At 37.1% G+C, this 15,110-nt stretch overlaps 1 protein-coding gene across 11 annotated transcripts; it reads right to left on the bottom strand.

The window, feature by feature from the left end:
* Positions 1 to 793: 793 nt before the first annotated feature.
* LOC139147393 (glutathione S-transferase Mu 1-like) lies at positions 794 to 13,953 on the bottom strand. 11 transcript variants are annotated; one of them, XM_070718478.1, is made up of 10 exons: positions 13,881 to 13,953; positions 13,483 to 13,582; positions 11,595 to 11,670; positions 10,861 to 10,925; positions 9,809 to 9,890; positions 6,493 to 6,593; positions 5,620 to 5,715; positions 3,954 to 4,043; positions 3,673 to 3,693; positions 794 to 2,842 (listed from the first exon to the last, which is right to left on the bottom strand). In XM_070718478.1, the coding sequence occupies exons 2-10, from the start codon at positions 13,516 to 13,518 to the stop codon at positions 2,753 to 2,755; spliced, it is 657 nt and encodes a 218-aa protein (XP_070574579.1). In that variant the 5' UTR covers positions 13,519 to 13,582; positions 13,881 to 13,953; the 3' UTR covers positions 794 to 2,752. The 11 variants fall into 11 exon arrangements, with proteins under 11 accessions (XP_070574579.1, XP_070574578.1, XP_070574580.1 ...); XM_070718477.1 differs by having other exon boundaries at positions 13,760 to 13,948; XM_070718479.1 differs by lacking the exons at positions 13,483 to 13,582; positions 13,881 to 13,953 and adding an exon at positions 12,685 to 12,703.
* Positions 13,954 to 15,110: the final 1,157 nt, after the last annotated feature.

Raw genomic sequence — 15,110 nt, 5'->3', positions numbered from 1 at the left:
GACATCAGTTATCAGCCCACTTCATCGCTAAATGACAAAAAATAATTAACGTTCTCTGTAAAACAAAGCCGTAGCATAATCTTAATCAGTTGTTTGTATATGTGATATTCCATATATCGGCAACCATACAATTTTCGAAAAACTAGGACGCTGGAGTATTTCTCACACCAAGGACTTTGAGCAAAACGAGTGGTAGACCAGAAGAGTATTGAAAAAAAATTGAGAATCCGAAAATTTGCCCCCCCCCCCTCCCCGAGGTGCGTGTTTCACAAATATTTTGTGAACGCTATAGGGAAGCCCTTCTGGTAGTACACTAACGACAATAAGTCGACTGTAGCTGCATGTGATATTGTCAAGCAGGTGTACACGATGTCGAAAACGCCTAACTTGTAAAAACTTCACCCTGATCATGCATTAACATGACAGAAAGGTTACTCTCGCAGAGAGTAGTAAGCGACTACCGACTGTGAAATGACAAAAAATAGAGTAAGGCTCTCTAAAGTGCGTGTCATATTTGAATTTCTACCAAGTGATTTTACTCCACTTCATACCCCTTATAAATATATTCAAAGACTTCCAAGGTTACAGTGAACCATTTTAGGGTTATCTAAAATATTTCACCGACAATCATTTAATTTCAGGTTAATCTCTAGTTTTTAGGGATAATACATCCACCACACTACTGTGAAGACTATTTTGTACTATGCAAGAAACCACACTGCTATCACCCCTATGCAATAACACAAGAGAGAAGATAAATAAAAACAAACAAACGAACACAAATCACGACAGATCACCATCATCATAATCATCATCATTTTATTGTCATATTTTAAAACTTACAGTACGATTGAAATTCCACAGAGTGTCATGACAATATGGAGCTAGGAATATCGCCTATATGCCAGTCGAGCCTAGCCCCGTTAACGCGTACCGACGCTGCATTACCAAAACCTATTATAACATCTGTCCAATAAGTGATATAAGTGCTTTTGGGAAGTGAAAATAAAAGTTGTCACTAAAAACAGTCCCACGAAGCTAAGCAATTATGCCTGGACTTTGTTTGACCTTTGAATTCGATCTGTTACATAAGCAAATTAATACAGAGCAAGATATTCCCTTAAGAGATAATATTTCAGGGCTTTTGTGAACTTGAGCCTGGACGTTTGAGTTTGATTGAATTCATCAATGTGCTCCATACTTTTGCACCTGGGTAAGAAATTAAAGAGTGACCTGCAGATGTATACATTCTAGGCAATACTAAATTCATTTCCGACTTTTGGAAGGTATCATATCAAAGATCCACAATTTGAAAATGATCCGACAAGAGGAATATTTTGGTGAAATAAATCAAACACAATAATTCACACTTAGTCTAGCAACCTGATGAGCCAAGTTATGAACATCCAAAATATTTACTTTATAGAGCAAAGGTGATGATGGCTCTCTAACTTCAGAGAATGCTGCGCTACGCATGCGCATTTTCTGAGTGATATGATGATATCGGATTTAGATAGACGAAAATGCATTTCTTCATACTTCTGAGCCATATGTGACATGAGGTTGAATAAATGACGTATACAGCAAGATAAGAATACTTTATGGTACAAAACATCTCAATCTAAACAAATATCTCGTCTTTCTTTCTTATCACATGATGATGCTGTTGTCAGTAATTCCACAAAACGCCGACAGTGTGCCACATCTTTCATTCTGTCCCATTATTCTGTGCCCGCACCCGTTCGATGAATCTGAGACATTTGTATTAGACGAAGCATCATTTGGCACAAGATTATATAATAACCTAAAGTAAGTTGTCGTGAAGTTGTAAAGGTTTTATTATTCATATCGCTGTCAATTTAAAGGTATTTCGCGCCTTGAAAATGAAATATTTAAACTTTTGTTGACCTTTCCTCGAGCAAACTTTCAAACATTGACTTTCAAAATCAAGAATGAAAGTTCGAGGGTCACACGGACCAAATTTTGGTACTTGAGAAACGGACTACCAAAAGCTTGCTGATACTGTACTTGGAATTCACAGTAGCCGCTATCACTGTGTTTATCTCTATGGGAAAAATCCCAATTTTATAAAAACTGAGCAGGTGACAATTTAACCTACTACTAAAACGCTAAAAAATAAATCCCTACAAGTGTTAGACCACAAAAGTTTGAGAGTCCGGATATCTGTCCCCGAGAAGCGCATTCTAGCTTGATTGAAACAAAGTCGATATTAAACATCAGTTAGGGCGACCTTTGTTATCAATCAAAATTACGGAATATAAAATCGAAGGCGCAAATTTTAACAGAAGGCGCCGTTATATGTTTTCTTGCATCTTTTAGATCAACCATGGTTGCCTCATGCTCTGGAGAATATCATTTTATTTACCTTACAACATGTCCCTTACGGGTTTTCATACTTGAATCACATCAAATCTACATTCTTTTACCACTAGCCTATAGTTGTGTGTTGACAGTATTCCACGCCCAAAATAACATGATAGGCGACGGAGAGGTTTCTCAGTATCCAAGACAGTGTCAGCTTTTGTTTCACAGTAGCAAATTAAACACCCGCCTGTGTCAATCAACTCCCATATTTAATGTTTTGGCTTACAACTACTTACAACACTCTTATTTTGGATTAACAAAATAGCTACAAATATGATTCCACAAAAACCAAAACAAACAACATGAGCGACTATTTGAGCGTATTTTAGGCACATATTAAAATTAACTCTCTTTGCTGTTGGAAGCTTTATTCGTATCCAAACTTTGACAACTTGCCATGGATTGGTCGACTGATAAAGCGGTCCGACTTTCGGTATGCATCGACGGCAGGCAACGCCTGTAAAATAATAATATAAAATGGAAACGTAGCAATCAGACCATATTACTTATAACATGCACTTGAAAATCTGCCCGTCTGTCTGTCATTCTGGTAGTCCTTGTATGTATGTATGTATGTATGTATGTATGTATGTATGTATGTATGTATGTATGTATGTATGTATGTATGTATGTATGTATGTATGTATGTATGTATGTATTATGTGTATGCATGTTTTGTATTATATATTTATGTATATATGTGGTAGCCTACCCGTCCGTGCACTTATTCAACCCTTCATCAAGCCGTGCGTTTTCAGATGCCCAACGAAATAATTGTCCAAAACCAGAAATGAAATATTTTGGTTAAAGTGTGGTCATTGTTTAGATTGAGTTGTTTCAAGAAACGAAAGTACACTGGTTGCTAGTTTAAACTACGTATGAGAGAAATATTAAGGTAGTATGCACCTCGAAAGTGAAAGACTTAAACTTTTGCTCAAACTTTCTAAAACGAAACTTTCAACCATTCTCTTACCAAATCAACAATAAAGATCGGGGGTCACCGTGCAAAGTTCGGAACTAGAGAAACAATTGCCAAACATTTTGCAATTTTTGAAATTCAAAATGGCCGCCATCCCTGTGTTAACTCCATAGGGGAAAATGAAATTTTGGATTTTCGAAAAACTAAGACGGTAAAAGTTTTTCTTTCTTCAAGAGCTTTAAAATGAGCCCCAACAAGTGGTAGATCAGAAAAGAATTGTAGAAATTTGAGAGTCCGATTGTCTCTCTCCGAGGCGCGTTCTACCTTAATGGAAAAGAGGAATGTTACCGATGTGATGACAAACTAACCTCGAATCGCGCCATAAGATCCTGCATATCAAGAAAACAAAAGTCCGTGGGTGAGATCGCTATAGATCTTCTAGCTTCATACGTTATCGAGACTTCAAAAATATTAAAACACATTTCATATCAATATCTGAAATTGAGATATCCATGACGCAATGTCTCTGACTCTCAAACACCCCAACTCCATCGAGCTCACTTCCTTGACTGGGAATGAAATAGCACAATGTGCGCCTCTCTGTTGATATTTTATGGATATGAATTAAATTCACGTAGACGATACTTACCTGCAGGTTTTTATGGTTATCTAGTATTGCAGCATCCACTGCAAGTAGCTGGTCTATCAACTCATACATGGCGAAATCGGCGAAAGAAATCTGAAAGAAAGAAAGACATAAAGATAGATAGATAGATAGATAGATAGATAGATAGATAGATAGATAGATAGATAGATAGATAGATAGAAAAGGCAGAGGGAGATAGATAAAATAGATAAATAGATAGATCAATTTTTCCGATGACAATTGTAAGGGATCATTGGTACACAGGGTGAGACAGTCATGAAGTGCTACAAATGATAGATAAGCAATTGCACAGTGTTTTTACATTTACTCACAATATGAATTTTAGCTAGCAATCCTATAAAAACCAAATAGATTGCTAAATAATTAGCTATTCATTTTCCATGTTCCAGATGTATGCCATATGTTATTTTTAATGTAAAATCATCAATGAAGCTAGGCGTTAGACCAGTAATTCACTTCCGGGTAACGAAAATGGTTCAGGTGAAAAATAGTGCGGACCTTTGAGTTTTGATACCTGCATGGGTGCTTGTTTGCTTTGAACTTTGATTGGAAGTATTTTCGTCCGCTATAATTTAATTGCAGACTGTTGTGAAAAATGGCTGTAGCATTCAAGGGGTACTACATGTAGTGAGTTATGAGGCCCACAGAAATCATAGCAATGAGAATGAATTCTTGCAAAACACCACTTGGGGGCGCTATTTCATCCCCAACTCAGCAGTTCAAGTTATGTTGATCAAAGTTCGGATTGTGTATACAGTAAAATTAAGATTTAAATGAACAAGGTCGACCTTTTTAAGCATTTGTGATATCAAGAAAATACGGAATAAAAAATGACGATGCCGATGGTGCAAAACTGCAAAAGTGTCAAACTTTACCCCTTTGCTGAATTGCAAAGCTTGCATGAGGAGTATTTTCAGCCTTGGTGAGAGTTGTAAATTTGAATTTTTGAACTTGATTTTGTGGTACACATCGTAAAATGTTTCACCGAATGTTTAATCTTGCCTGGTTGCAATCAGAGTTGATGTTGTGCAAAGTTTACTAGTATTTCAGCATGTTGCAAGAAGTCCAACAACAAAAACTACTTGTCATATAAGAATGAATAAAAAAGCTAAACTAGAGCGACTTTGCCCCTTTAAAATAAGAATTTCAAAATGAGTTCAAACAACTACAATATTATCATATGAGTATACTTTTACTATTAAGGCCATTCGCGCCTCGGAAAAAAATGCTCAAACTTTTCTCAAGCAAACGTTCAACCGTGATTGCCTATCGAAATCGTAAATAGAAATCGGGCGTCACCATGCAAATTTTGGTACTAGAAAAACACATTACCCAATATTTACCGATGTTTGAAATTCAAAATGGCCGCCATCCTTGTGTTATCTCAATGGGGAAATAAAATTCCCAAATTTCACAAAACTAAGCTCGTAAAAATTTCAATTACTGCATAAGCTTCAAAATGAGCCCCCACAAGTAGCAAGCCAAAAGAATATTTTCAAAGTTTGAGCGTCCCCGAGGCGCATTCTACCTTAAATATAGGGATGACTATATGAAAGTTAAGATCCATGAAAAATGTACCTGATCTCGTAGGACAGAGGATAGAGATATCATGGATAGAAAATGCCGAAAGATGAAATGCATTTCTTACATTTTGACCTGCAAACCAGGGATATTCTCCCAGAAAGTCTGAAAACTCCTTCAACATCTTACCAGCACTCTTCACGAAATCGGCCTTTATCTCCAACTTGAAAGGGCAAAAACAAGATGAAAAATAATTAAATCGACCAGTTTTTGTAGCCCATTTTAAATTACATTGTATCACAGTCCCTCTGTGATTGTATCCAGGTATTTTGATTACTTGGTGACTGTCCAAAGTGTACGACTTAAAATATCATTCATAATCCTTAGGCATGTTCATATTTATAATTTGGCATACTCCATGTATAAATGATACGATGAACTCCCAACGGATAAAAAACATAATGTAAGTTCTATTGTTCCATATGATTACGAATGAAAATGTTTGCATTATTGTATTAAATCTACATAATACACATTTTTTGATTCTCAGGTTTGAATTGATTCTTTGACGACATTACAAGCAATTTTAACACCCTGCTGTTTTACTTGTAAAGTATGAAAGCCCACAGGGGATATGTTTAGAAAAAATTATGCCGTGTGCACGAGAGACTATCTCGTGGCCATAAAGAACTATATCGTGTGCACGAGATATTGTAACGTGCGCACAAGATAGTTCCTCATGGCCGCGATAGTATCTCTGGTACATGAGATATCTCGTGCGCACGAGATACTATCACATCAGCACAAAATACTATATCTGGTGACCACGAGAAACTATCCCGTGCGCACGAGATAATATTTGGTATCTTCCAAAAACGTCCCCTATGGACTTTATTTGTGAAGGAATGTTCGAGATGAAATTCATCACTTTGTGTCCCGAGCAAAATACTGCCACTCAGTGTCATGTCGTCAGCTTTAAGAAATGAAGATAAAATCTTACCCATTTTGGATTGTAAAAATGTCTGACCATAAAGAGTCTGAGTTCTTGTGACTGTTCTGCGATCAAGTCCACTCGTATTACCTCCTCGTCATTCGTTCCAACTGTCAGTAAAACAAGTTGACCTTGCATTACTTTCCACTAGTACGTGCATATGGCGGGAATCGATAGGGTTTAAAACACTTCGGCAATAGTCACCTCGGTAATTTATGCAAAGACGATTCATTCGTATGTTAACCCGTTCAGGCCTAAACACGCACAGAAAGGGGCGATATGTGAGCTTCTTTTCAACTGCGACTCTATAGGCACAAATGGTATGTATCTGTACTATGCTTATATAAGTGCCACAATGTAAAAATAGCGGACGCTTGACGCGTCTTTACGCGTTCAAAATGTACATGTCGGTGTTCAAATTTGAACGGTTAGTGTTCATATTGTTAACACTAGTGTTCATATTATTAACAATGATGTTCTAAACCTGAACACGTAGTGTTAACAACTATCTCCTTCAAGTGTTCAAAACTCAGCATCACAGAAATTTACAATACTCTGAAACAATTAACAGTCTTTTGTGTTTTTTACTTTACAATGGCTATATTAACTTTACTACTGCCTCGCTGTCCGGCATACGTACACGGATTTCGGTGTAACGAATTTCACAATAAGTGGAAAATATTTCCGGTCTACAATTGCTGAAAGCATGTTTTTTCTAAAAAAGGAAGTATAAAAAATAATTTTACACGTTTATTACGGGTTGAAATTTTGAAATTTTGAAAAGAAAATCAAAAAAACCACCATGAACGTTTTAATTTTAACATCGGCGTGCAAGAGGCGTTCTACTTCTTAACACTTGGTGTTCAAGTTTGGTGCCTTTTCTTATCCCATGATGCATCAAAACGGAAGTTGCGACATTTTTCTTGTAAGCGCACGCTGAAGTCGTGATCGTGCGAAAGCAAGACCAGAAAGGGTAAGTTTTCTCTCCAAAATATTAAAAGGTATTGGATTTTGAAGCATCTGTATTATTATCCTTTGAAATTAATTGTATTGTACTTTGAAAAAGCTTAACTACGTGAAGAAACCTTTATTTCTTTCAGTGGCTGGTGGACCATACACTAGCTGTTAATACGCAGCAGTGTTTTGGGCCATGGGGTATCGATAGCACTCGGGTCAAGGGTCATCACTGGAGCGATGACCCTTGACCCGAGCGCGATCGATATGCCACATTACCGCTGCATAATCACAGCTAACACATGTCTTTCAGTAACCACAATCGCAAGTAAATTTAAAACTTTAGTTAAACATCGAAGAATATTATTTTAGCATATGAGAGTTGGCTTTGCTTTTACTTTTCATCAGTTGATGACACGAAGAAGCCAATATTTTGTAACATTGACGAAAAGAGGCACTGTATACAAAAGTCACCCCTTTTCCTTAACCTAATAAGGCCAAATTGTCTTTCATTTGAAGTCTCATGTCGCCATATTATCTATTGTTGCATTATTTTCAGGATGTGAAAAGTTGGATGAACGTGAAATCGAAGAGTTATTACAGAAGCTATTGGTACAGAAATTGAAGAATATGAGTGTACAGATAGCTGTCTGGAAACAAGTTTGAGAACCTCAGTTCATCTCTGATGTAGATTTGAACTTTCGAGGGTTAGTAACTGAATTGATAAGTTTCTGTATTTTTGTTCTGAATTTATCTGAGCTATGTCCAGAACGCTATGATTAACTAAATGTTACTTGAGAATAAGCTTTCAAATACTTATAGTCGCCCTTATCAGATGCAATGGTAGAATGAAGAATTAAAGCAGAAAGCCACAGAAAATTCACAGTGAAAAATGTACACTCTAAATTTCGGAATTTTCTGAAATTTCCACTCTGAATTTTCTGTCGCTTTCTGCTTCAAATCGTCATTGCACCCTGGCATCTGATGAAGGAGACTTCACTTCTTTGAAGGCTTATGAGTAACATTTAGTTGATCATAGCCTACTACCAAATCTTTGATTATTTTATATTTTAGATCAAGACGTCTTTTGTTCTCGGTTTGTTACTGATTTTAGCTTTGCTGTTAAGGACGTAGACCTTATATCATAGGTGAATGTGTGGCATCATCCTCAAATGTTTACATCCCAAGCGTTTTCTTCAAAACAGCCAGTACGATTCATTTAATATTTGGAGTACAGGTTTCCGGGGATTTTCCTAATTATATATGTACAAGTTATGATGAAATACACAAAATTGTATTTTTGAGACATTAAAGACATTTCAGACATTTTTAAGACATAAGGAATTATCAAAATGTGATATATTCAAGTAAGCCAAATTTTTAGCTTTTTCAAACAGATGTTTTCATACGTTTTTGCAAGTATGAACATATAACGTAATCCACAATAAGTAAAACCTGTTTTGTCACTACTTTGTTCATATTGTTTGAAAACGATCTACAGTGTTTATGGGGATTTTCTTTTGTTTATGTTTTGATAGGAAGGTGTTAATTAGCGTTGGTGTTTTCCTCTGACAAACTTTACAAAGTGGCCATATGGCCACTTTGTAAAGTTATGGCCACTTTGTAAAGTTTGTCAGAGGAAAACACCAACGGTGTTTATGTGCCCAATTGACACTAGATAATTGTATTTTACTAAAGAATTTTTGTGTATTTTAAATAAAATAATTTTACTGCATATAAGTGGTCTGTTTTGTTATTTCCAGGCTTGAACACCCCATGAAAGCGCAAAATTAAAGGTGTTCAACAAGTGCATATCATGTGTTCTAACCTTTAACACACTTATCGTTGAACGGCGTCCATGCGTTCAAAAAGTGTTACATCCCTTTGAACGCGTAAATGCGTTCAATTTTTTGAACGCATTTCATGTGCAACGTATGTTCAGACATGGAACACATGGTGTTCAATATAATGTCTGATGAACACGAAGTGTTCAAAATCTGCACACGTGTGTTAAAAAATTGAACATTGGTTGAACACGTAGTGTTAAATTTCTGAACGTCTAGACGCGTTCAAAAAGTGTTACAAAAAAGCGTTTAATGGTGTTCTATCCTTTAACACTTAACTAACAGTGCACAATCAATTCAACATGAACTTCTATTTCCATTGTTTCTCGGTAACATATTGGGACTAGTTTAAACGTGGCAGATACAAGCCTCACTGTTTCCACAGTTCTTCCTTTATCACCATCAACATCACCACCGTCTTTGTTGGGTGGGGAGAGCAGGGTTTGATATTTTTGGCCAGATTTCCTGTATTTTGCATGTTACGCTCTTATAGGGAATCACGCATTGAGATAAGTGTAGATACTTACGAAGATTTTCTTTGCGTGCCAGATACCTCATGATGGCATAACTTTGTGTCAACTTGACATCTCCGTCAATCATGTAGGGTAGCTATAAATTGAAACATCAATAGAGTAATTTAACAATAGAAATAGTCTGACGCTGTTCAATATCTATCGAAAAATATTAGGGACTCCGACGTACTTGAATGCATAGTTTTTATCCAATAATCACTTCACGCACGTTACATATTAGTATACTTGTTCGACATGTTTTTCGTGGCCCAAATGGGACCAAAGATTACTGAAACTTATGAATATTGTTTGACGAAGGCAGATTTTTTGCCCAAACGATGTATTCACTACTAGATGACTGGGTGACTTGCGTTTGGAGTTCAAATCTGATTGAGAATTATTGAATTTATTAAAGGAAAATAAATTAGCAGCTACTTTTTATATCAAATAAATCCGTTGCCGCTGATATTACCACTGAATACAAATCATCAAAGGTACATGTACACATCACCGTAAGATGGCATCTTTTAATGGTAGTTATGTGGCAACAAGCACAGCCGGGTAAAATGTTAAACATATAGGCCTAACATGAATTTTTTTGTAGCCAGCTGTAATGACAGTGCATCTTAAGCTTGTCTCTGACCAAATCCAGACCCTTTGGTTACAACGGTGTGTGACAACTGGATTAGCAAGCTGCGGAGACAGCGAATGTGATCAATCAATGCATGTCGAGGTAATTTTCAAATGGTCACGATCAGCTTCTTGTGTTTTTTGCTTATTATGCAAACAATAATTTCGCTGACAACCACAGGCTAACACATCATTTTACATATTTCTAAACCCATAAGCATTGCTTTCGACTGATTTGTGCTGTCTATCTCCTCGGTTTAGAGTTTTATTTTTCGCCACCGTTGTAAAGTTTCAAATCTCGGCAATGCATCATTTTGCTGTCGCACCACAGTCACTGTGTACAGTGAGTGATTTTGGACACTCGTTGAGCGTGATTAACGTACCGCACGTGCCCATTTCGTCACGGTGAACAGTGCACTTTTCAAATGTAAACTTACATTTGGAAATTCAAGTCCAAGGGTGTACTTTTCCTTCATCCAATCATCCATGCTAAAGTCGGGCGCTGAAATTTACACGACATTGAAGTAATGTATGCAAAATGTCGACGATTATCAGCCAGTTGTGATAATTTTCAATGCTTTCCATAGGTATCACGTAAGTGACGTTATACTCCATTTACTACAAAACTGTACAAACTGTACTGTACTTATACTATAAATTACAAAGAATTAGAAATATGCATGCTACTGAAAAGATGACAAACAAAGTGTGAACGCTGACAACAAAAGCAAGGACTGTCCGATGTGTTTTTGACGATTGCTATCCGACACATACATGTCGCTCTGAGCGCGGGCAAGGGGGGGGGGACAGAGAGACAGGGATAGGGGGAGTACACCAATTATAAAACGTAATAATAATAATTAATTGTGCATGCGCATGCATGCATTATCATGCAGCCAAACTTTTACAACAGCTACCATGTTTCAATGGCTTGATCGTACATAGCTGTGGGTCCATAGCTGCATGTGGTGTTTTCGGACGGGATTTCTTCCTTTTACGGGCTGTAAAAGTCAAAACCAGCGGGTAAAAGGAAGAAATCCCGTCCGAAAACACCACAGCTATGGACCCACAGCTAGATCGTACTATTATCTGCTGTCCCTCGGGTATTTAGCAGTTCAATCGGTACCGGGTAATATCGGTGGCGACATTACCCGGTCCCGGCGTGACTTACCCGGTCCCATTTCATAACGTTTCTCCTCGTAGTCTATGCCAATATATTCAGCAAGGTAACGGATTGGTTGTCCGAACTGGAATGGCATGGAAAATTATATATATATATATATACATACATATATATATATATATATATATATTATATATATATATATATATATATATATATATATATATATATATATGTTATATATATATATATATATATATATATATATATATATATATTATATATATATATATATATATAATATATATGTTGTATATATATTGTATATCAATATGACTGCCGTGTTCACTGTGTGACGTACACATCTATAATATATATATATATATATATATATATATATATATATATATATATATATATATATATATATATATATATATATATATATATATATATATATATGTATGTATGTATGTCTGTATATCAAATGAACTGGCCCGTGTCTCCACCTGTGTGACGTACACCAGCACAGATAAGAAACGTCGCGACACGGACCGATTTGTCGTGATCGATGTCATGCTCATGGCATTTTGACGAAAAGGTGACCCGATAAATCCAGATATGGAAACATAGAAGGCATGTCCAACGAAATTTCGAGTCGCTTTAGCTTTAGATATTCCCAAGAATCTAATGAGGATATCGTCGATCGTTATGGCTCAGTAACGTCACGGCTCCAGTCGTAAGGCTCAATGTGGGCGTCGTCGTACCTGGCGATCGCCAAGCAACGTCGTACCTGGCAATCCCAGTTGGCGATAAACCCGAAAGATACACCTCAGCGAAAGTTCAACTTAATAAATGAGTACCATATAATCTTCTGGAAGGCGGCATAGAAGGCACAAGCATAAAGTCATTCGACGAAGAACGATAAATTTCCTTCATCACACAAATTATTCCGTTGTTTCTCGATCGTAATCAAACCTGCAGCGTATAAGGCTGTAGTGAAGACACAAGCTGTCAACCTGTAGCCCTAATTCTGCAGTGCAGCACTGTAGAATCCGATGCATTTCGAAAGTTGACTCGGACAACACTCACAACAGAACAGATTTCCCGTCAAGTAACAAAATTGGGATGTACTTACGGGCGATATAAGTGTTACAGCGAACATGAAAGTCCGTAAGCCGAAAACATTGACGACCGAGATGGTCACCAGCGGATACCGGTGACGCGACGGCAGTGCCCACTACAATTGAAACTTATAAGCTTACACTCTGTATGTTATTGATCTTTCGGGCTCGCAAAGGTCGTAAACTTATGATATTTTACAAGCCACGGCATCTCTAAGAATGATAAATACTGTTTCGATCGTGTCATTGCATTACCTTCATAAATATAATTGTAAATATTCTAAATAACCCAAAATACTATGGTTATCCGTCACTAGCGCAGTAAAAGCTATGTCCGCCGATGGCAGACTTGCCTTGGCAATGCATCGGTCCAGCGCGAGACAATGATTGACACGCGCACGTGACCGAATCCGTATGTCTGATTGGTGGAGATACCATTCGGTGTATCAAAATTTAGGCTAAATCGGATTTATGAATGAAAGTATACCTGTAAACATTTGCACATCACCAGGGTGACGGGCCGCTTTACTCATTAAATGAAAGTAATCCGCGTAAATAAAACACAAAATCGTGATAAAAATCATGCACTTTGTTACAATAATTTTGATCCATCCACATCAAAGAAAAATAAGAAGATTTTTCATGTGATAAATATATAATCCCATGGTATTTTTCTCTGTTTGACGTCATCGTATACTCGCGTTTTTCGTGGAGCCGCACAACTTCTCGCCTTCGGCTCGAAGTTGTACGGCTCCGCGAAAAACACTCGCGCTTGAACATACCCATACCATACATGACTGAAATATACTTACGGCGCGGTAATTCCAGTAGCCGATCAAGACGGGCATTATTGGACCAAGGGAATACGGTAACAAATTTCCAAAGCAGAGCTGTTGTAGAGTCGCCTCAAGTCTGTGGGAATAGAGAAATCAAAGCAGAATAAATAGAAGGAACACTATTCTGCAGACTGTTGTGTTGGTGGTAGGCTACCGCGCAGAGTGTCAGTTGAATGCCTTGACTGGTAACTGTTACCGTGAAAAGCCCAACGACTGGCGTCACTCTAAGCCGAAGTTGTAGTCAATATCTTACGGTTCGATGTCTGCCTTCTGGGAATAGCTAGCGAGAGGTCATCGGGATACAGAAACCAAATAGCGGCTCAAAGTCTTCAAAGATAACACCATTTTATTTCTTATACATAGATGTTACATACTGTCCGGTGTTGTCCCTTCTCCTATAAGTGCTTGTGTACGACACCTCTCATATGTACAATCCGTACTGTGTTATTTGCATATAATTACCATCTTATCTGGTAGATTACGTAAGAAAGAAAGTAATAAATGAGATATGAAATTCATTCAGAGAGGAGACGATTATCAGAAAACTTAAGTTGTTAATCGGGCTTAGTTCAAGTGCTGTAATAAATATATAGTTTTCTTTATAGATCAATAATCGCCTACATAAATTTCCACGATGACGTAAAACACCAACACATACCTACGTATACCGCCTGGTCAGTGGATTTAAAGTTGAATAAAATGTTTCAAACACAGTTGAAGTGTCCGACTTGAGAGTCTAAATGACACGAAAGAGCTGTTATAGGGAAACTTTGATCGTGAAGGGAACCGCCATCTTTTAGTATGGGTTTAGTGAATTGCTAAAAATACTACTTTTGCTTTGTGCCTGCAAAGTGTCTACATTTTATCAGCAACTTCGATGAACAAAATGTAAGTAATCTGATGATTTTGTTGAAAAATCAGTTGCATTGTCTAAGCATAATGGCTATTGAAAGCTTGTCAACGGAAATCGGTAGTTCAATAGACCATAGACCCTCGAGAAAAATTCCGGTCTGCAATTGTTTTCACGAACAATCAGCTCTAAAGTGGATATTAGGGAATTCATGAATAAATTACGGTCATTGCTGACCATTCAATTCAAGTTGTACACTTCATTTTTTGTCCTTAAAAACAGAAATTGACATTAAGGCTCATCAAATTTACAGTAACACCAGTAACACCCGATTTACGTAGACTTTAAAATTGACACAACTGAAGGCATACATTCTAAAGTGACCCTTTTCTACCAGTCCCGAATGAAGCCTATAGCACTTCACCGAAGGGAGAATTTAAAATTGACAGTGAAGAAGATGAGTTGAATCATCAATGATATTCTGTGCCTTTCTTTTCACTGTAAAAGGCTTGATTAAAAAAGTTTTGCCGGGTGACCGATAATACCTTTCTGCTAATGATGCTGACGATTCGGGAAAACTCGCAATCGGAAATATGAACACTGACTGGAGTTGAACATTCTAGCAGGCATCGAATTATTTAATTTATTGTGGTCATTGCTGGTTTTCTATATTGTCACTGATATGCCTTTGATTTGCTTGTCAATGACAGTCCATTGTATTAGGACGTCGACCATACTTTCGACAAGTACAGCC

The sequence above is a fragment of the Ptychodera flava genome, chromosome 13 (genome assembly GCF_041260155.1).
Source record: "Ptychodera flava strain L36383 chromosome 13, AS_Pfla_20210202, whole genome shotgun sequence".
In the NCBI taxonomy this organism is placed as follows: Eukaryota; Metazoa; Hemichordata; class Enteropneusta; family Ptychoderidae; genus Ptychodera; species Ptychodera flava.
This window is presented reverse-complemented; position numbering and strand designations above follow the sequence as displayed.

Bases quoted from the DNA above. Each gene is read 5' to 3' on its own strand.
- LOC139147393 (XM_070718476.1), bottom strand. From the start codon at position 12,457: ATGACTTTATGCTTGTGCCTTCTATGCCGCCTTCCAGAAGATTATATG. The intron at 3,694-3,953 runs GTAAGTATCGTC...CTTGATATGCAG, and splicing joins ATAACCATAAAAACCTGCAG to GATCTTATGGCGCGATTCGA. The intron at 2,843-3,672 runs GTTAGTTTGTCA...ATTATTTTACAG, and splicing joins ATCTTATGGCGCGATTCGAG to GCGTTGCCTGCCGTCGATGC.